Below are 22,385 nucleotides of genomic sequence, written 5' to 3' on the forward strand. Positions count from 1 at the left end.
ACATTGTGTGTTTCTGCAGTAGCCAAGGAGGAGAATTAATGTCTATCCAACCTTTTACCTGTTGAGTGGCTTCTGGTGTGCCACGTTTGATGTTAATTACAGCTGAAGCTTTGTGGAAAAGAATGGGCATCGCTGAACTTCCATTTTGGAGATTTTGAAGCTTGAATTCTGGAAGGTTGAAGGACTCCCCTTGGGACTTTCAGAGCAGGAACCTCCCACCTTTATTTCAGTCAAAAATCACTACTCATTTCAAAATGGATTTAATGTATCATCACAAGTAACCCAGGTCGAGTTTTCTGCAGGTGTTGAGACAAAACCTTGAAGTTTGCCTGCTTTGAAATTTTGGGGAAGACTTCTTGTCTGGACTTGGGGAAAAGGATGGTCTTTGCCATCTCAGAAGTTGTCCTGGGATGGGAGAGGAATTTCTGACCTTGGTACAGCCAGTAGCTGTGAGAGTTTGAAAAGCAGGCAGGTGAGCTGCAGCACCCTGCTGTTCTCCCAAGGCAATACTGGAGCACCAGCACCTTCTTTGTGTCCAGGGGGACTTCATGTTCCCCTTTCAGTAACTGATTTGCTGGTAAATGGGTGGCATAGGGATTGGAGAGAGCACCTCACTGGTCCTTTTCCAATGGAAGAAGTTCTCCAGGGCTATGAGATGCCTGAAGAAGAGTGGGAGATGCTGCCTTAGAAGTGTCCCTAATGCTGGAGAGCTTGAGGAACAGAAACCAGCATCCCCTGCCATCTGTGACAGTGGACTGGTCCCCCACCACCACCTCCCTTGTGCTGTTAAAGCAGCACTCAACAGAGGAGAGTGATACGGTTCCCTTCTTACAGGCAGTGTGTCTTTAAGCAGGTGATTAAGATTGTGTTTTGTATACACTGCACACCCATCTGTGTGTGTGCTGTTACCTCTCTTTAGTGTGTAGTTTATATTTAACTGGATGTTTTCCTTCTTTCGAATAGCAAATGGCTTGCTAGTGGCTGTTCTTGGTTTTCAGTGACAGAATTGGCAAAGAATATAACATTTAGTATCCATATATGTACACTGATGTAATCTACATTTCTGTAATGTAGATTGAAATATATGCATACAATAAAAAATAAAATTATGGCAGTCAAGAAGGGAAAAATTTAACAGCACATGGACAAGACATTCCTTGCCTGGTTAAAATACCTCAGCAGGACAGCATCCCTTTACACATCGTGAAATTGATGTGGAGAATTACAGTTACTTTCGTGGATTTTGGCTTGGACTCCTTGCCATTACTGCTGCTATGGTGGGATATCTTCCAGCTTTGTGTAATGCTAATGCTTGGTCATGTCTTTATTTTCATCAGCCTTTTTGCTGGTGGCAGGCATCTGCAAATGGCCGTGGCCTACAACCTCTGAGTCAGTTCTCAGCACTTGTCCCAAGCGTGTCCTCTGAACTGCCTGCCTTGTCCAGCACAGCTGATGAAGACACTTGCAGCAGCTTCAGGGACACAGCCAGATGCACCTTAGGGTCTGATGCCAAGTCCTTCGTGTCTATTTCTGAAAGTCTTGAGATAGGTGTTAAATGTCTATGGGGACAGTTCAGCATCTGCTGTAGCTGTCTTGTCTCTGCTCTGTCACTTGTTGCAGAGTAATGTAACAAAACTTTGGAGATTTTCCAAGGCAAGACATTTTGGAAGGACATATCAGGCACAATTCCTGCTTTATGCTGTAATGGATCGCAGCTGGGGCTGACATGCCTTAGTGACTGTTGACTTTCCTCATTGTATTTCTGAAAGCATTCATTCGTTCAAAAAGCATTCAGTGGTTCTGGTTTGGTTCCTTACAACATAACCTCTTTGCATCTAGGAGTCTACAGTCAAATCTGACACTCCCCAAAATATCTGTAATGCTAGTGGCGGTAGTAGGAATTGAGGTTTTCCACCTCCTCTTTTTCTATGTAGGACTTTTCTCTGTGAATGGTGCTAGCTTGGAGGTGGAAGTAGCAAAATCAGCCTTTTGGAAAGGGCTCCCAAATGGTTTTGTTACCTGTGTGTTGATCAGAAAGTTGGCATCATCGCTACATGCTTGTTCAGGGAGCTGACCCGTGTTTAAACTAAAAATAGAGGGCCAAACCCATTCCACATTATTTGCCAAACATACCAGCATGGCATAAGCACAACCTCTTTGTTCTGCAGACTAGTAGCAATAATGGTACAGCTGTACGGGGGATACAATTGTTGAAGACCAAAAGGATTCTAAGGAAAGTAAGACTGTCCCACAGGACATCAGTTTGCTGTGAGAGAAGGGTGCCGATGGCAGTAGAGGTTTACTTGTGTTTCAAAATGGATATGAGTGTATGTAGGACAATGTTGAGTGGGGATTTCTGCTTGCGCTTCCTCCAAGGAGATACCTGGGGAGTTCACTGGACATGCAGCACGGTTAGGTTTGGGTTTTCTTCTTTCCTTAGTAGGAAACTCCTTGTTCTGCATAATCTGCTTTAATTTTATGCTCTTCTGCAAATTGCAGAAGAAAATTCTTAGGAGCAGCAAGGCCTTGAAATAGATGAGTGTTTTTTCAGAAGCTGAAACAAATTGTAGTTGTTTAGGAAAGTGATAGTACTGCTTATGTAAAATGGTGCCCTGTCAGCTTATTTTTACACATGGTGTTTTATGTTTAACTGGACAGATGTTTGTTATGGTTTACTTTTTGCTGTTAAACAGATGCAAGATTGCTTATTTTCTTATGGGATTGTTTTGAAGAATGTCCCTTTTTAAAATGTTGTTAATGGGGAAGGAAATCTATCAACCTGATATAATAGGTATGTTAACCATTAGATAAGAGGAGGAAGAATATCTTATTTTATTTGAAAATACAATACAGTCAAGGCACAAGAATTTGGACAGGGAACAAAAGTAACAAACATAAAATGCATTGTAGAAAAGACAAGGACCAGTAGCAGTGGGTGGAATTTGGGCCCTATTGAAGTCGGTGGGAGCTTTGCCATCAACTTCAGTGGGACAGGATTTCACCCAAGGATGTGGCCCCTGCCCGAGGATCCGCCCTGCTAGGTTATCTAGGTGCGTCATTGCTTCCCGCTGCTCTCAAAGCCCTCAACTCCTGCTGAAACATGAAGATGCCCAGAGCCTTGGGATGAAGCCATTTACTACCCAGGTTCTGAGTGGCTGGGGCTTGGAGCTCAGTGTTTCTCATCAGAGAAACTGGAGCTGAAGCAGGGGTGAGAGCTAGGTGTGTGCAGAACAAAGCTAATCTGTGTTCATTCAGATCAAGTTTCCTCAGCTGGAAGTTCGTTATGTACCATCTGGTAACATTTCTGGAATAATTTATGTTGTTCTATGTCATTAGGACTGTGTTATGCCATGAGAATACTGACCATACATTCAAAGAAAAGGCTCATCGTTTCAAGTATGAGTGGGAGTGAGAGGAACCAGCCCAGAACACATTTCCTCACTTCAAAGGCAAGAACGGCTGTTTCAGAAAGCGAGATCACAGCCAGATCCAACTTCTAAGGAGGGAAAAATCATAATCTCCGCCAAAATCACCCTTTGATGCAATTGCGAAGATAACAAATGGTATCAGAAGAGAGGTTTGGGGCAGAGGTGTAATGGCCCCTGTACTGCATCCTGCTAAACCAAAAGATTGTTCTGAAAAAAATGCCACTTGTCTTTATTGAAGGTCTCTTTGCCAAGCTACAGTTAATATAATTGAAAGTGAAAGGTTGATTTGGTACCTGCTGTTTCAAAAGCAACAAAAACGTGTAAGAGATGCTTAGGATGGTGATCAGTTGTCTGTGAGATGAAGGACAGTGCTGTGTGCAAGGGATGCAGAACACAGCTGCAGTGCGGGTACCGTGCTCTGCACCCAGCTCCCTGTCTGTTATCTGCGGGTCATAGGAGGTTATTTTATTCACAGCAGAGATGCTCAGACTTTCTGATGCTTTTTGGTCAGGATGAAGTTGGTATCTTAATCTTGAGATCAGCCAGACGAGCACTGTCTGCTGGCATTAAGCCAACTGCAGGATGTTGGTCTTAATTTTCAGGTCTGTCATAATTAAATAGCCCCTCTTCTAAACAAATTATCCATAAAAAGCCATTCTGCTTTATTCTTGGTAGCTGTAGTACAGCTGTGAACACCTGTAGGTATGCCTGAGGGAGCTTCAAAATGAAATAATTTTGAAATATGTTTCTTGTGAGATACTCTTGAGTGATATATAAGCTTGAAATAATTCACTAGATTTTTTTTTTTTTCCTAATAAATAAATCCTACATGCCCTCACCCCCAAAAACCTTGCCAAGTTCATGCCTTGATCATCCATCCCTGCAGTGAGGGGCTGATTCTCTACTGGGGATGTTGCCCCTCCCCAGCCCTGTTCTTACCAAAGAAGTGATTTGCGTTGACATGTGTGGCAAGGGAAGGCATTGGGTACTACATCTGCTTTCATTTTCAGTGAAGAGATAAAACTCCCATTGGTTTGGGACCACTGAGTTGTGTTCATTTTGCAAGACACCAGACTTAGTTAAATTTAAGTTAAATGGCTAGGTAGGAAATAAAAGGTTTACCATTATTGTTAAGTAGTATGTTTTTGAAGCAGAGGCCTTGAGCCAAATTCTGAAAGACTTAGCATCCCCAGCTCCTTGGGTGTCAGTGGTAGTAGAAGGAGGAGGGGGAGCAGCTCTCATCTGTGGGGAACCTCAGTCCACCTCCACCTGGAGGCACCTCCTAGACAAAGATAACGTCAGGCTGCACAACCTGTCCTCTGCCTTTTGCCTTTGTTCACCACAGAGCAATTCCTCCTTGTAGCTTTGTGTGGTCTATGGGAACAGTAAGTCACTTACACACTGCAAGCATGTCCCTCATGCCATCTAGCTCTTAGGGTTAGTCCCATTCCTGTCGTGTGGGCATTGTAGAAACCCACGTGTTGATGAGTGAGTGCACATCACAAACTTTTCCTTCTGCACATTACGTGGTACAGTCCTGCAAGATACCCTCACCTTGATTTTCTATGTAAGAAATGTTCGGTACTTTGTAGGATGAAACCCAGTATGCTCGGCAAGGTTGATACCAACTCGGAGGTGCAAACCCCAAGGAACACAAAATAGTGTGTAAGTCACTGGGGTTTGGGGAGCCTGGACCTGTAGCCTCACCCAGGGTGAAATGTCTCAGGAAGATTTCCTACAAGCTTCTCTGGTGTTCCCCTGTGGTTGGTCCAGCTCAACCTCGAGGGGCCACAGGGGCCTGCCTGGGGGCTCTGTGCAAAGGGCAGGCGAGCCCTGCCCAGCCGCACTGCATCTCTGCAGACCTCCCTGGCGCATGGCTCGGCTTCTAGCTGAGCTGGGCCATCTCTCTACCTCCTTTCTCGTTTGTGTCTTTATTAATAGCCTCAGCTGGGACTTAGCTGTGTTGCTTCTAACTCCTCTGTTCAGGCCATTGAATGCCTTGCCATAAATATGTTGAGTCAGCAACAAGTAAACTATTTTTCACCAGCCCTTTGGCATTTCTTGATGTTTCTGTACCACAGAATAAACCTGTGTTGTCCTGAAATCCAGAGGCTGGTTCTGAGTCAAACTGGTCTTGACTTTCACACTAGCTTTGGAAAACAAATCCATTAACAAATATTCTGTGGGTATCTTGCTCATAGTTGACTGCAGTTTATGGCAGGGATTTCTTTTGTTTCGGAGGGCTTTTTTTGTATCTTCTCCAGTGTTTTTTCCTTGGTGCACAGCACTGGGATCCTCCCCATTTCCTTGAGCTTCAGACTGAATGTAAACTACCACTGGGCAGTGTGGATGAGGTAGCCCCATCACCGTGGTCTTCATAGGATGCAGACATCGAGGGGATCTCTGCATCACCCTGATGGGAGTTAAGCAAAGCCTGGGACTTTTGTTGTCCTAGAAAGCAATGAAATTCATAGGAGATGCCCCAGTGCAGCGCTCTTCTTGTCACCTTACCCCAGTTCAAAGTTGAGGACTGCCCTGTCCTTGCTTTGGGGAGGTGAGCAGGTGTCCAGCTGAAGGTAATCCTGGCTGACACGGATTTGGATAAGGTTCAAATGGGAAGGAGACTGCATGAACAAACTGACATATGAATGCACTTAGGTAAAGAGGTCTGTCTTCCTTCTGAAGGGAGAAGATAGTTTTCCCTCTTTGTGTACACTGGGAATTCTCATGGTTCATCAAATGAGATTTTTGTAAGATTGGCCTGAAACCTGCCTTTTTCCATTAGTCTAAATCCCCGTCTCTTGGGAGCATGTTTGAGAGCTGTTAGTGGAAGAGGCAATTCCTGACACGATGGGACTTGTAAATCCTCAGCCTTGTTCCAGCAATTGTAATTACTTTCTCCTAGTAGGGGAGTTAGTGTAAGGCCAAGAGAAAGGGATTTAAGCCAGGGCTTATGACTGGTGTCTTGAAAAAATGAAGAGGATTTTGATTTTGTAGTTGATGCTATGGTGACAAAATTGAAGCATTGGATTTAATAGCTGACTCAGTTAATTAAGTTTCTTAGCATGTATTTTCCCACCTTTTACACTGGGTTTTAGCCAGAGCTGATGAAGTACCAATATCACTTGACGATACTGTAAATTGCATTTAGTAATATTTTTGCCTACACATTATTCTCAGCATACTATTGATGCCAGTGTGCAATGTATACTGCTGTTCCATTATTGGTATGCAAGGCACTGTTCATTGGATAGTGAATGCCTCAGTCCAGCATTGCATCTAAATAAAAATCTTTCTCTTTTCCATAATTAATGAAGAAACATTTTAAAGCCCTGCTGCTGAAGCTGGGCTTAATGGTGCTGTGTGGATATCAGGTTGGAGCTTCTTGAAGCTACAGGATGCAGTTGAGATGGAAGATGATGTTTATCCTTGTAGGTTGTGTCCACATGAGCAAGTAATGCAGCCCGTAGATTTGCAGAGCAAAGCAGTTGCTGCTGAAAATCTGATGTCTGCACAACACATTTTACAGGGGAGGTTATCCTGGAGTAGCTGTTCCTGCAGGCTGTGCACCCATCAGGTGTCGGGATGCATTACATATGCCCCTGCAGTGTCCTCAGGTTTAGGTTCATCCCGGTAGTATCAGGTTTGTGTATTCCACGAGCTCTCTGCAGTGTGAACCAAAGAGTGGTGAATGGGGCAGCTGGGTCATTCACTATTGAAGTACTCCTGTGCTCAGAACAGAAATGGTAACAGGCATTAAATAGTTGAATGCAGGTCTTACAGTAGTGATTTTGGTGCCTGGAGCCAAATCTGTTTGTAAAAACATGGTAGGTTGTTGTCAATGCTAGCTGTGCCTCTGGCTTAGGTTGCAGAGAAAACATCTTAGCTGTAGAGAGCATCATATTATCCAACTGCCAAATTCTGAATGAGGACAATGGTGCTGGGATGAAGGTGGGATGGCAAGTGTGGGCTGAGGAAAATGGCTGCAGCCAGTGGGAGCAACACTCAGAAGAGGAGGGTCAGGGACGGGTAATCAGAAAGAACCAGTGCATGCAAGTGGTGGTGAACCAGCAAAGTGAAACCTCTGTCAAAGCAGGAGGTGGTGCCCATTGACTGGAGAAGAGCAGAGATAAATGAGTTTACCTATGAGAGACTGGCAGATTCGCCTGACAGTCTTATTTGATAAGAGGCACAGGGAAGGTGGGGGGCTATTTTTTTTTTTTTACTTTAAAGGTTAAAGGAAAGAATGAACGCTCTCCTTTATCTTGACTTGAGTAAAGCTTTTGATGCAGTGCCACTCGGGAAATTGTTTAAGAAGATGAGGACTAGGAGGAGACTGGCACGGTGCAAAAGGGACTTTTTAGTGAGAAGTTGGGGACTGAGAGAGGAAAACTGGTAGAGGAGATGCCCACTGGAGTTCTTAGCAGTTGCTCTTGTTGCTTCTTCTGATCATTCCTCTTGATGCAACAAGTAGAAGGGTGCTAATGGGATATACAACTGCTCAGAGAGTGCTTTGGAGGTGAACAGTTGCAGACAGGGCAAGGGACTGCCTGTGTCTTTGGGGCTTGGATTGCTTGCCTTTGCAAAGTGAAGGCTGGAAAGTTATGACTGATCTCTAAAGGTATATATGGGGGTGACCACCCGAGTAGGGAAAAGCCATTCTTGGCACAAGAGCGTGTGAGTAAATGCCTACTAAAGCATTTTGGCTGGTAAGTAGAGGAGTGTTGGTAGAGCTTTCCAGTGGAGATAAGGCACCTAGAAATTTTTAAGGGAAGGCCTGATGTTATGCCATGGTTGCCTGTGACAACTGGGGCTGGACTTGGCAGTGTAAAAAGCAAGAAATTCCTTCTAATGCTGTGCTCATGGATTCAGGTAGTACTGTGAGGAGGAGTTCTAGCCAGTTTCTAAAGGCAAGGACAATTTTGAAGCAACATACTTCATATTTTTTTCAGAAAGAGGAAGACAAAAGTTCCATACCTGGGCTGTGTCCAAGGACATAAATCTTGAAGGGACAGACTCCTTAATGGCACTGATTCCACAGATGTCCTTGAGGAGATGACCCCACAGCTGGCCATGCTGGTTTGACCTTTAAAGAGTGCTGTTACTGGCTGTGTTAGGTGGATGCCTGTGTAGATGGTCGAATTTGTAGGCTTGATAGAGTTGCATAGCAAAATCTTCCCGTGGTGTAGCACCTCAAGATACGCATGTCTCATGGGAAAAGAAACACCAGAAGGATTTCCTAAGAGATCCCTCCACAGAGAGGTGTTTGCTTTACCCTGCTGCTAATCCCATCGTAAAGTCCCAAACAGGGGAGCTGCACCTGAACTGCTTTATGAAGCTGCTGCACGTTGCTATTTGTGCCAGCAGGTCCATACACAGGAATAGTGCAGTTGTTGAAAGGGGACCATGGCTGGAAACCCTGCTGCATGGTTTCACTGAACACCCCTGTCCTGCAGTAGTTGCTGCGTGGGACAGGGAAGTTCAGGGAGCCACACCGTGCTCTCACTTCAGTTGTTGCAAATGCAAAATAGCTTGAGCTATTTTGAGTGTAACCGAGTTAAATAAAACTTGATTCTGCATGTCCTTTTTCCTAAATTGTATCTGGTTTAGCCTGCACAGTTGCAGGCAGCAGCAGCTTGTGCTACTGCCTGTGGCTGGACCTTAGAGAGGGGAAATGTTCCAGCGAATCTGACTGCAAATGGTGTCACTGACTGCAGCATGTGGTCATGTTGTGCTCTAGGGACAGGAGCACATGTGGTGCCTTGTTCTGGGATGTAAGGCTGACTTCTTAGTTCACCCTGAGGCTTAAAATATATATAAAAATACTTATCTCTGTGTGTATATATATATATCTATCTGTATCTGTCTTTTTTTTTTAAATTTCCAGACCAGGAAAACTGCTCTGAAATCTGAAAGACAGGCTTTGTGTTTTTGGCTTGCCCACTTGCTTGTGAATTGTGTGGTTGTGGAGTGGCGTGGAAGCTGGGGTGGAATGCCCTCTCTCTCCCAGGATTGAGCAGGCTTTGCAGCGTGACTGGGAACGGGAAGCAGAAAATGCTTCAGTTTTGTCTGTTTTAATTCTCTGCGCTAAGCCTAGGTAAAATGCCAAAGGAGACATTTTGCCATGTAAAAAGCTGGAAAGTGGGAAGATTAATTCATTGCAGTGTACCTGTGCAGTGATGCAGTTTCAGAGGGCATCCTGATCCAGGTAATGATGGCAGCATCTCTCTTGCAGGCTCAAACACGGAAATGGAGTGTCAAAAAATAATCAATTTTGGAAACCAGCTTCTTCGCCGGAAAAATGTGGACTGCACTCGAGAAGACAGTCGGCTCTCACGATGCCTCAACACGTTTGACTTAGTGGCTCTGGGTGTAGGCAGCACTTTGGGTGCAGGTGTCTATGTACTGGCTGGAGCCGTGGCCCGGGAAAATGCGGGACCTGCCATCGTTATCTCCTTCTTAATTGCTGCCTTGGCATCAGTGCTGGCTGGACTCTGCTATGGAGAATTCGGTGCTCGAGTTCCTAAGACAGGATCAGCTTATCTCTACAGCTACGTGACTGTGGGCGAGCTGTGGGCCTTCATCACAGGGTGGAATTTAATCCTCTCCTATGTTATCGGTAAGTATGGCGGGTGCGCTGTGAGACCCTAGCTTTAGTCCAGGATGGCAGCCTAGTTTGTAAGATCAGCCTTGTTTGGGCGCCTGCGTTACTGTTACAAAATAGACACTGTGCTCTTGCACTCTCCGAGGATTTCAGAACTTGTCTGCGGGGTGCATTGTTGGTGGCTCCTGTCAGTCAACAAGGTGAGTGGTGTGCTGTGGGCTGAGGGTTTGTCCTGAAGCTGGATTATTGCTGCTGTGACTTCCTCTGAATCTCCATGTCATCCCTTTGGCATCCCCTGGCTGCTGCACACTTGCCAGGGAGCAAAAGCTTGTCCCCTCTGCCGAGAAAGAAGCTGCTGTCAGAAGGATGCTTTTACGCAGCAGCATCCATACTTCTGGCTGATCAGGGATTAATTCCTGGTCCCTTTGAGACCTGTTTAGAGTATCTGGAGATCAGAGTTTTGTCTTGTGAATGGCTGCAGGATTAAGTTCAGGATGATCTGCAGGTTCATAGTCTCTGAAACGTCCAAACCAAATCCCTTCTAAGCCCTTGACTCCCCCAAGGAGGGGCCTTGGATCAAGCTCAGAGCATGCAGTGTACAACTCAGCTGATACATTAAAACTAAGACACACTTTGCTAATTAAGGATTCTTGTCTTTTCAAGCACATTCTGGGCACGCTGCTTGTCATCATGCCTGTAATAAAGGCTGCAACCAACTTACCAGTTCAGAGCGAAGACTTACTAGTTAAAATGAAAACCGATGTTATGCTAAATTATTAAAGGGAGGGTTTTTCTTTTAAATGCATTTTATGGGATGTGCATTACCTTGGAGATTAGTTCCCATGGTGCTGGGGAGGGTAAGATCACATCAAGAGCGATACAGTGATGTAGCAGCTGCTGGTCTGAGGTCATGCTGGCTCTGCTCTGTGTGCTACCTGAAACCTTTTCCTCTTCCTTCTTTTTCTTTTTTTTTTTTTTTTTTTTTAAATAATGAGAGGATGAAAAGCCAGAGTCAATTAAACTCATCTCCTTAGGAAATCTGAGTCCTGTGGTTCTTTTATGAATCAGGTTCACTGCAGTGAGGGGATAAAAATAGTTTTTAAAAAAAGAAAGCATATAATTTCCTTCAGACTTCTAAAATGGACTCTGCTTAGGCTACACGTAGAAAAATTGAACAGGCTTCTTGGTGATTTATCTTCTGTTCCAGAAAGGTAATGATAAATTGTCTCCTGCATGCTCTTTATCTAGTTAGTTTATGTGGCCATTCTCACCATGGTACTGGACTACGAAAATGACTGACATAACCGTGGATGCTGTCCCAAAACCTGATTCTGCAAATGCACTATGAAAAGATTTGCATACTGAATGTTACATTCCCAGGATCTGGGATGAGGCTGGTATTTCTGAGATTATTTTTTTTTGTCCTCTCATAATGGCTTTTGAACCACTGCCTCAGTTTTTATTGCAGAGTTGGCTGCTCATTGTGTTATCACAAGGCAGACAATTCAGTAAAAAATAAGTAGATATTATCCATGAATGTGTTCAGACACAACTTTGTTACTTTTAATTCAGTCCTGTGACAAAAATGCATGTTTGCAACTGACTTCCTTGTAATTTGGGAGGAAGGGTGGCTAAGCAGGAAAGACAACTGGGGGAGGATGTGAGCTGTAGCAGGTCTCTTTACTTTCTCACCCAGCCTTTCTCCCCATGCTACTTGCCCCTCTTGTGAGCAAGGGCAACTCCTGGCAGCTTGGGGGGTGTGGAGGAGAAAGGTACATTGGCAGGCACGTGCTGCGGAACAGAGCCAGGAGTTGAGAGGGGCAGAAAGCTAATTTTTTTCTCAGTTGTGCTGCAGAAAATGACAAGCAGTGCCACTGAAACCAGGGAGTGGGGTGATAGGAGCTTATATCTATAAGGGGCTTGGCCAACGTGGTGTTTTCATGCTGGGGTTCTCAGACATCTGTTCAGAAAGTATTGTGAGAGTGGAAAAAGAAGTCCTGGGGTCCTGGAATGGGTGGCAAATAGCTTGTAATTAATTGAAGTGACTTGTCTTGGGGGAGGACTGGTATGGGGTCTTGGAGGTGGGTGATGAGCAAAAATGGGCATGCAACTGATCGGTCATGGTCTAGACAGAAGGAAGAAGGTGTCCAGGACCAGGATCTGAACTTTCTTCTGGAATGATGCGGATTTGGGGAACCACGGCAGACTGGGAAGCATTTCAGGAACTGGAAGCTGGCAGGAGCTGGTAGTGAGATGAATAACAGCATCCCTTGTGAGTAGCTGCTGCTGGGGTTTCCTGGGGCACAGAATGACCTGGCCTGTGCCTGTTCCTGCAGTGAGCCCTGCACCTGAGCTCAGCGGCTTTCCTGGGAGCCATGTGCTGTGGGCAGGAACCAGCTTGATCTGGCAAGGTTGTGCTGACCCAGAACTAGTAAATCCTCCTGGGTACAAGCCTTTGCACTGTGCTCTCTAGGAACAGTAAGATATTCTCCAGGTGTTTGCGATGTTGGAAGAATGTCACATTCCCCCTGCTCCCTCAAGCAGTTACAGAGAGTTTGGGATAAATGGCTGATAGTTACGTGGAACTGACATCTAATATAACACATGCAGCAGCTGGTTGTTCCTGTCCTAGAACATGAAGTATTAGAGCCAGGACAAAAAAAACAGCACTAAAGAAATAGTCTCTTCCCTCAGATTGTGCCAAAGCTAAGCTGAAAAATTGTAATGTGGTATACAATAACTTTTGGAGACATGTTCCACCTCTTTAAAAGCATTCACACTGTGCACTTTGCTGTCTCAGCGAACAGAAGAGTCTCCAAACAGGTCTGTTCTGCAGCTTATTTTTATACTGTTGCAAAGCTGGATTGGGGCTCACCTCTGCTGAAGAGGATTTAGCGGTAGGTGAGCATGGACATTGTTTGGCACGATTGCAGGTGCCGAAGTTGGAACCTGAACACCCGCCCACAGGTGAGTGTGTCAGGACAAACTGTTCTAGGTGGGACGGGGCCCCTGACAGCGTTCTCTGAGGCACTGCTCTGCGAACTAAAACCAAACCAACCTCTTTTTTTAACTAGGTAATTATGTACAGTAGTAATTATATCATGCAATTAGATGCTGTTATATATAGTGTGCTGTATAAGACATAGGGAGTATAATGATAGCCACTTTAATGCAGGAGAGGGAGAAGTTGGCTATTACCCAAACCTACTTACTTTACACAAGGGTGTCACTGTCTGGTGGTAGCTCTTCATCGTTACTATTTCTGTTCTCTGAAATGACTCTTCTGGCCCAGACAAGGTCCCAGACTTGGTCATCCAGAGACCCCAGGTTCCGTCCTCCCCTGGCAAGCTCTGTGTGGTTTGGTGCTCTTGGGAACTGCAGCAAACAGCAGTCCCGGAGGGGGAGGTCTGAGCACTTGCTGCAGGCAGGAGTTATGCCGCTTGCTGGGATCATCACCAGTGTCCTGCAGTAGGCTGCCTTATGCTCAGATAACCTGTAAATTATATCTGAGTCTTTCTCCTGCTCGGGTGCTCTAGCACCAGAGATTGGCGCAGACCTGCATGTTGCTGGAGTGCAGAGCTTACAAAGCTGGGTGAGTGTTGTGGTCCAGGCTCTGGTGCTCCAGTTTCGTACTGCTGGAGCCTGGCCGGCTTCTGCGAGGGCCGTCTGCCTGGGCTGCAGCCACCCGGCTGGAGCTGCCAGTGATATCTGCTATATGAGAAGAGACTCAGACCTCTTTAGCAGCAGAAACTACCAGGTGTGGGGGAAGGTCATGCTCCTGGGAGCATAAGGAGAAAGTCAGTCTAGGCTGTATCTTAAGGCAAAGTCAAGATTTACTAAGAAGCCGAACCGCTATAAGGATTTTTTTTATCTTGTCAGCTGAGTGGTCTGAGACCACCACCTGTGTGTGTTACCATCAAAGCAGATGCCAGGCATGAATTACAGGCTGCGGGCTGGATCTGCAGAGCAAAGGCTGCTCCCAGCACCCAGGGAATGCATACAAGGTTGCTTTGAGGCCCTGCATGGCAAAAAGCTGTGCAAGGTACCCCCTGTTGGGAACGTGTGCCTGCCGTGAAGGGTGATCTGCATCCTTTCTGTCCTCTGGCAGGAACCTCGAGCGTGGCCAGAGCCTGGAGTGCAACATTTGATGAAATCATAGGCCAGCACATTGAAGAATTTTGTAAAAAATACATGACAATGGATGCTCCCGGAGTGCTAGCAAAATACCCAGACATCTTCGCTGTGGTGATAATCATCATCCTAACAGGTAAAACCTTGGAGGGTTTTGTGAGTCTTGAACCTCCTTCTTCTGTAATTTCATTGTTTGCTTTTGGAATAGGCTCAAAGTCCTGATTTATTTTGGACAATGTATTAAAGACTCTTTCTTTGCTACAAATGTTGGGTTGACTTACATAGCTGCTGTAGAGTTAGCATGGGGCATAGCCTGTTTACAAGGTTTTTAATTAGAGGGAAGCATTTTTGATATTTTTTCAGCCACTTGTAAAACCTTCAATCAAATTTTATGTAAAGAATAAAAGAAAAGATGACTTGTTATCCTCAATCAGGTATGGAAGTTTAATCCTTCCCTCCACAAATCCTATTACACAAGAATTAAATTCTGTTGCTCTATCAACCTTATTCCCCCTTTGATAATCTGCCAATTTTCTTTGCCTTGAACCAGGAAAGTAAGAAAAAAAAAAAAGGACTCAGTAAGAACCTCATGTACTACTGTTTTTTTGGGTTTTTTTTTTTTTATTTTAAATATATACAAGCTTCAGTTTGCAGCAGTGAATGAGAGACTCCAGAGAAATAAATGTGTGATAAAGTCAGGTCCTGTTTTTTTCTAAAAATGTGTCAGAATTTGAAAGAGTGTTGAAAATTTCTAAAATTAAAATCCTTCTGAACTTTTACCTCTACTCCAACTGGATCTTGCAAAGCATTGTCAAATTTAGGAAAATCTAAAGAATTACGCTTTTCATGTTTCTGGTTTCCATATGCAGAAGCTGCGGTGTCACCCCAACAAGGTTATCCCAACATGTCCCACTCTTATCAGGATGGCCGTCTCACAGCATGAGCTGCGCTCATGGGGACAGGTTTTATAAGCAAGGGGTGCTTTAGCCATCCGGGTTTGCATTTGTATCTAGGACTACACTGAAGATGGCTGACGTCAATAGCAGCCCTCTGTTTTCAGGACTACATCTGAATGGGAGAGATATTCCTTTTTGTTCATTTGCATATAATAGGAATTGCTCTAGTTTCAAATTAGAATCTGGTCTTTCACCTCAGATACAATTTACAAAATTTAGGACTCCTCACTTTAGCACTGCCGAGGCATAAAATCATGCAGATTACCAATGCTTTATTCCCCTGCATGGAGGAAATTCCCTGGATTTTAATTAAAAATGCAGACCATTCTTTTCTACAAAAAGCTGCTGAATGAGCAGCTTTAGACTCAACTATAAGCACTACAGGTTTATTTCTGCTTGCACTGTCTTGAGCTTCAGATTTCTACAAGGTACCCTACAAGTTTACCAGGGCAGGTATGCAGTGTTATCAAACACGTCCCTGATGTGGCTGTCTCAGCTTATTTTCTATTTTAAAAGAAGGAAAGGTGAGTGCACAGGATGCTCCCCTCTCCCTGAAGTGCCTTGGAGTAGCAGTAAGGACACCCTGTGCTTCACTTTTCCCTCAGGCCACTGTGAAGTTTTTTGCCTTCTCCCTCAGCTTCTGCCTAAGATTTGGGTTAAAGGTTTGGATTCTTGAAAATCAGGCACCTGAAAAGCAATCACAAGTTACCAGAGCTTGTCATTCGGAGAAGCCGAGCTATGCCTCAGTGATACACTGGTTGCCAAAGCCTGTAAACATGCTCTTCTTCACATGGATGCTCTTAAGGCCACAGGTTGAAATCCTGCTCTTGCTGAACTCACTGGCAAAGCTCCCACTGGATTAAATGGGAGCAAGATTCCCAAGATGCCACCTTCTTCTGTGTCTTCAGCACTAAAGTAGTTGTCCTCCTGGATTTGGTCCTTGCTCATATTTTCCCCTGCTTCTAAGGAAAGTTGAATGTTGTTCGTAACTTCTGCATGTTGCCAAGACCTCTAAGATGATGTTTCTCCATGAAAAACCATCCAGGATGCTTTCTCCAGGTCTCTGGGTGGAATTTGAGGCTGTATCTAGGTGGCATAGTGTAGTGCCATGAGATGACCAGAGCTGGCGTTGAAAGTGCTGCAAGCAGCTTAGCTGTGTTAGCAAAGCACTTTACCAAGGGCACTTGCCAAATGGGCATGCTGAGTGGGAAGATGTGTTGCATCCTGCAGTAGTCTGGGCTGGAGTCCTCATGCTCCTTCTGGGTGAGTTAATCCTGACCTACCTGAGCTACTTGGCTTTGTGGAGAAATGAGGTGTGGTTAAGTTCGGCAGCGAACAGCATGAACAGAGCTGGGCTGTCTCTGCAAGTCCCCAGTGCCTGCCACTGGTGGTGCAACGCCTGACTGCCCATCTGCCATTTTTTCCCTAGGGCTTTTAATTTTTGGCGTGAAGGAATCTGCCCTGGTGAACAAAGTGTTCACCTGCATCAACATCCTCGTCCTTGGCTTTGTCATGGTCTCCGGCTTTGTGAAAGGGTCTATTAAAAACTGGCAGCTGACTGAACAGGACATTTACACCAACAGCAGCATTTACAGAGACAAGTAAGTTGGATCTTTTCTTCTCAGCTCTGAAATGGATGCATTTTCAATGGCAAATTTATACAGGGGTTTGTGGAGTGATTTAGAAAACCAGTGAATGGGATGGCTCCCTCCTTTGCCAAACACCTTGGAGGCAAAGCTGGTTTTGGTGGGCGTTTGCTGAAAGCAGGCTGTGCTGATGGGCTGAAACTGATAGGAGGTAGGCTGTGTCAAGGTGGGCCCTGCTGCAGAACTGACCATTTCCAGCCTCATGACCAATATGGCATCTAAATTTGAGAAACAAGAGCTTTTTAGACAACCTCCTACTGAAGGCTGCACCAGGCTGGCTCTGGTGTGTGTATGAAGCCATGACCAAATATAGTAGTTTCTTTGGACAGTTGGTCAATATCCTCGAGGCACTGTTTTACTTTTTGGAGACCTTGTTCCAAACGCCTCAGTAAAATGAAGGCAGGTTGCAAATTATTTTAATGCATTGCAGCAAGCATATCATGAATCCATTTTTAATGACATTTTGCTACTTGGTCAAAATCCTGTCTTCCTATACAAGATCAAAATTAAGGAACTTACAAGGGTTGCCAGTGATACAAGACTGTTCATTTTTGCTTGAGACTGTACAGAGAATGAAGGCCTTTAAATATCTCCATGTACATCAGCTCAGTCCTGGCTTGCTATCTAAACCCTTTGGGCTGGCCTGTAAGGAAGTGCAGTTTGGCAAAAACTGGAGAGATTCATAAATGTTGCATGGGTCAAGTTTGGCTTGTGTACAAGTTGCTTATTGAGCCTCTCTGCAAAATTCAACCTGTTGTGAACAAATTGCTTCTGTAGGAAAGGTCCCCCCTCCTTCCCTACTGCTATTCCCATGCAAGCAGCAATTTGTGCAATAGCTTCAAAGTGTAACTGTAGCTCTTTGACCCATAGCACTTACCATTTTCATAAAATCTGTCAGGGGTTTATTTTATCATTATTTCCTGAGTAACCCACATTTGGGTTGTGCTATTTCTGCAAATAACAGGCCAGTTTTCATCTACGTGTCAGCAGAGCTTCTACAAGAGAGTTCAGATGCTTACACCTGGTAAGACTTGCAGATTTGGGATTTACTTCAATTTAATTGCCTTAATTCATCTTTACAAAGGCTTTTCCCTGAAAAAATGACCAAAGTCACTTGATTTGAAGGATGTGTTATACATGACTCGGCACAGGCACATGGATCTGGCGTCCTGATCCAGAGTTCACTGGGATCAGTATGTGCCTGTCTGTTGACTTTAATGAACTTTGGATGAGGCTCAGCAAAGCATTTGGTGTGACAGGCATGCAGGCTCTTCTCCTGCCTCAGGTTCACAAGCATGGTTTGGGTATGAGCTTGGCACAGGGAATTTTGAAGTTGAGAATGGAGGATTGGGTGAATTTTAGACAGTCGCGGCACCCTGCACTGCTCTCTGATGTCTACTCACCTACATTTTAAGTCCATTTTAGGTGAGAAGTGGATGGTTTACATGTCTCTCCATCTTCAGCTTTCAGAATTACATGTTGTGCTTTTTCAAAAGCTTACATTTAAATGAATATGTGTATCTGCACACACGCAGTAATATTAGGAGAAGAATTTAAATATTCATGCTATTTTCTCCCTGTCTTAGCCAAGACATTTTTATCCGCCCCATAAAACAGGTGGTGGGAACAAACGATGAACCATTTTTATTCCGTGCATTCCTCAGGCTGTTGCAGGCCAGTCCAAAGCTCAGCAGTGGGTAGGGCTTATCATTTTGCCTGGTATTTGTATGCTAGTGTGTGAAAGGGAGAGAGCGTTCCTTTGAACTCCAGCTTTGGATTTTATTATGAGATATGTGAATAGTTTTGTTACTCCCACCTAGGCAGGATGACTTCTAACCCAGTGCCATGCCTTTTAGTCAAACACAGGAGGAAAAGGTCTATGGTGTCGGAGGATTTATGCCCTATGGATGGAAAGGAGTCCTGTCAGGGGCAGCCACGTGTTTTTACGCTTTCGTGGGATTTGACTGTATTGCTACTACAGGTAAGAGGGAAGATGTCTTCATTCCGGTTTTGAACCTGGTTGCTGATAGATTGGCTTTCAGTAATGTTGAATAATTCGAGGCACTGCATTCATCAACACTCTGAACCTCAGCCCAGAATATGCTTTTGGCTCAGCTGCAACTAATAGTCAAAGTGCTGAGTATGTGCAAGTCCCTGGGTGCCTGAGCGTTGACTTCTAGCTGCTGTGGCGGGCAGCTAGACTGTATAACCCACAAAACGAGCTTTCTCCCTTCTTCTCTGCCTGCAGGGCCCAATCTCATGGATGGTCACTGGTGACACTAACCAGGTCAGACTCCACAGAAAACATGTCCAGCTTTACCAGTTAGGCAAACAGGGAAGGCCCAGGTTCAGATGCCGTGTATGACTGGTGAAGTTTGAAACTAACTCCAGATGGAGTAGGGTTCTTCAGTGCCTTCAGCTGAAGAAGCTCCACTGGTTTTGGAGTATTTAAAGAGCCAGAAAAAGAGGGAGCCTCTGGAGAGTCATCTGCAGCCTAAAGCTGTGCCTCAAAATCAGGGGAAATTTTTATCTCCAAAGGTTCAGAGATCTCCTTCTGAGAGAGAAACCATCAGCATTGTCATATTTCTCATGGCTAAGAAGAATCTCCATTCCTTGGAGAAAGGAAGGATTATCCATGATTTCACATTTGGCAAGAACTGAGTTGCTTCAAAGCTGGAGCAGAGGGAGGAGGAGATCATCAGAAAGACAGATAAAGCAGTACTGCGTCTTGTTCCAAGGAGTTTGAGAAGTGCTGGCTCCACTACTCCAGCCAGCACTAGGGCCTCTCCTTGGAGGAGAAACACGTTTATCTGCCTTTGACTTATAGGTGTATGGGTGTCTGCTTATCAGTGCATCCTCCTGAAATGCCAAACCTCAGAAGCTTTTGCTTTCAGAGAAGAGCAGCTGTGTGGGACAGGGAAGGCTCAAAGCTGTTTCTTAATTAATCAGTGCCCGAATTTTGAAGATTTTTTCATTTTTTTTGCACATTCATCCCAACTTGATTGTCAAATTTTCCATTAAAAAATAGAGGGAGTCCTTATTTTAAGAGGGATTTTCAAAGATCCGTATGATTTCCAGGTGCTGTGCAAAGTCTGCCTTTCCCTGGAACTGGGCGCTTATGGTGCTGTGTTTGCTGTGTAGTAGTTCTGGTGGAGATGCTAACTGAAATGGTCACCCAAGGACTTGCCCTACAACTGCACAATAACTTCTTGTCCCATCATTTGTGATTATTGAACTCTTCTTGGGGCTGCACCATCAGTGGGATAGCAGGAATAATTGGAGGTAAAAATAATCCTTTTTGGGGAAAGGACTATTTTTAATCCAGATTGTTTGTGTGCCTGAGTTTACAAGACCTCCACAAATGTTTGCCAGAAAGAGTGACAGGAGCAGCAGAAGTGGGAGCAAACAGGCTGTGATATGCCACGTGGATGGGACAAACCATCAGCGGCGTCATGGTTAAACAGCACCTCACTGCCCACAAAGCCTTTGAAAGCCCCAGCCAGCATGCCCCAGGTTGGGATAAAGTTCTTGCTTGTTGTTTAGCTGATATTTCAATTTCTTTCTTCTAGGCGAGGAGGTAAAAAACCCTCAGAAGGCTATTCCTATTGGCATCGTGGCATCTCTGCTCATCTGCTTCGTGGCTTATTTTGGTGTGTCAGCTGCCCTGACGCTCATGATGCCTTACTGCGAGCTGGATACCAATAGCCCTTTACCCAATGCCTTTAAATATGTGGGTTGGGATGGAGCCAATTACGCAGTGGCTGTTGGTTCCTTGTGTGCACTTTCTACGAGGTGAGACAGTGCTCTTCCTTTGTGCGTCTCTCAGGGCAAACATGTATCTTCAGCTCCTTTAAAAAATGGTGGATGTCAGGGCTTTGCCTTCACTGTGTTCCCCTGGGTCAAGGGAGCTGAGACCAGGGATGAAATTCAGAGCTGTTGACTTCAAAAGGACCAGGATTTCAGCCTGTGATGGATTTCAGAGATGCACATGACCAGTATCACGTCAGAAACTCCCATCTTAGCAGCAGACCCAGGAGATGCATCTTTGGAATATAAATCTGGATTGAGTGACTAAGTCATAGAGGCAACTCTGCAGTGCAAGCATGGTTTGCCTGCAAGACATCCTGGCCTGCTGGGTGGAGAGCAGACTTGTGTCAGGTAGTGCAGGGGGCATCTTCTGGAGCGTATGGGGCTTACCATATCCAGGGCCGTCTGTCTGCAGGTTGCCTGCAGGACAGCCATCTGGGCAGGCTGGAGGCAGAATACGTCATCTTCTCCTGCACTCTTGGAGGCCATTGTTTCAGATCAACTTAGACATAATTGAATTAGGTGAGAAAGTCATAGAGGCTCATAGAAACTACAGCTCTTTTGCTACCTGAAAGTCAGACTGTTTTCATGCCCATGGCTAAGTTTAGGTATCCAAATCTGAGGCTGCACCTCAGTTGCCAGCTATCAGTAACATGGGTGTGCAGAGGGAGCCCTTGAAGAAGCTGAAGTGAACGAAAGCCACCTGTTCTGTGTTTGTACTGCCGTAAATTTGCTTTCATTTGTGTGCCTGTGTTCAGCAGGAGGTGATATAAGTAGATTATTTCCCCCTTCTGTGTCCTTAGTCTCCTTGGCTCCATGTTTCCAATGCCTCGAATAATTTATGCTATGGCAGAAGATGGACTTCTCTTTAAAACTTTGGCTAAAGTCAACGAGAAGAGAAAAACTCCAGTAATTGCAACAGTGACATCAGGGGCCATTGCAGGTAAGATCCAAAGACTTGTATGAATGTGTGGAAAGGAGACATAAGTTCATCCTAGGGCAGATAAGTCTGCCTGACTCTAGCCCAACTTATTAATTGGATGTATTGCACAGCATGACATCCCAGAGGATGCCTTGGGTTTCCGAGACATGCCCTGGAGGAGCAGGATAAGCATGAATAACTCACTGTGTGCCTGTCCCTCTTTGCTGCCATCCTGTCTCAGGCCAGGAATCGCCTTCATCTGCTCCATGGGTGCTCTGCTGGTCTTAAAAATAATTAACCCCCTGCAATGTGGCAGCCAGTGGTGCCCCAGCATCCTTGTGGCTGTTGGCCTGGCTTGGCTGAAGGCACCGCACCGCCTGTGGGTAGCAGCTCGGCAGAAGACGCCAGAGCAGCCAGAGACAGGCAGATGGCCACTGTGGCACTGGTGTTTGTTAATCAGTTAGTTACAGCTGGCAGCTGTCCTCTTTTCCCTTTCCCTCTCCTGGCCCCCAGGATACGGGAACTAAACCTCCCAGACAGCAAGGATGAGCAGCTTACCCTCTTCTCACAGCCGCCCCCTTCCTCGCGATGCCTAGTGAAGAGGAGAGCCTTGCTGCTTCCTCTTCACCTTCTGCTGCAAATGCAGGATGAGCCATCACTTCCAGAGCATGCCGCCTTTGGTGGGCAGTTGCTGCCAGACTGCCACTGTGGGCTCTGAGCTCCTGAGAAAGCACTCAGCTACTGCCACTGGGACTCATGGAGCCTCCTCACAGCTTCTTCTCTCACACCTTCCTCTTCACATGTCCTTGGGTCTAGACAGGGGGGAAAAAAGAGCCAGATAAAGTAAAAAAAAGTGCTTCACAGTTTCTCCAGGTCTCGTCAGAGTGGTCT

At 45.3% G+C, this 22,385-nt stretch overlaps 1 protein-coding gene across 8 annotated transcripts in view; it reads left to right on the forward strand.

Annotated features, from left to right (window-relative positions):
• SLC7A1 (solute carrier family 7 member 1) overlaps positions 1-22,385 on the forward strand; it is a 47,913-nt gene that overhangs the window by 13,108 nt on the left and 12,420 nt on the right. For 6 of the 8 annotated variants that reach the window (XR_012627698.1, XM_074859884.1, XM_074859890.1 and 3 more), the window contains exons 2-7: positions 9,664-10,047; positions 14,141-14,299; positions 16,549-16,720; positions 18,622-18,746; positions 20,335-20,557; positions 21,376-21,515. Coding sequence is in view for 7 of the 8 variants with exons in the window: in XM_074859884.1 (XP_074715985.1) it covers positions 9,678-10,047; positions 14,141-14,299; positions 16,549-16,720; positions 18,622-18,746; positions 20,335-20,557; positions 21,376-21,515 (1,189 nt within the window). In the remaining variant the exon portion in view is untranslated. Of the gene's footprint in view, positions 1-3,336; positions 3,564-9,663; positions 10,048-14,140; positions 14,300-16,548; positions 16,721-18,621; positions 18,747-20,334; positions 20,558-21,375; positions 21,516-22,385 lie in introns of all 8 variants that reach the window. The other 2 variants (XM_074859888.1, XM_074859885.1) reach the window with 1 other exon arrangement.

The sequence above is a fragment of the Strix uralensis genome, chromosome 2 (assembly GCF_047716275.1).
Source record: "Strix uralensis isolate ZFMK-TIS-50842 chromosome 2, bStrUra1, whole genome shotgun sequence".
In the NCBI taxonomy this organism is placed as follows: Eukaryota; Metazoa; Chordata; class Aves; order Strigiformes; family Strigidae; genus Strix; species Strix uralensis.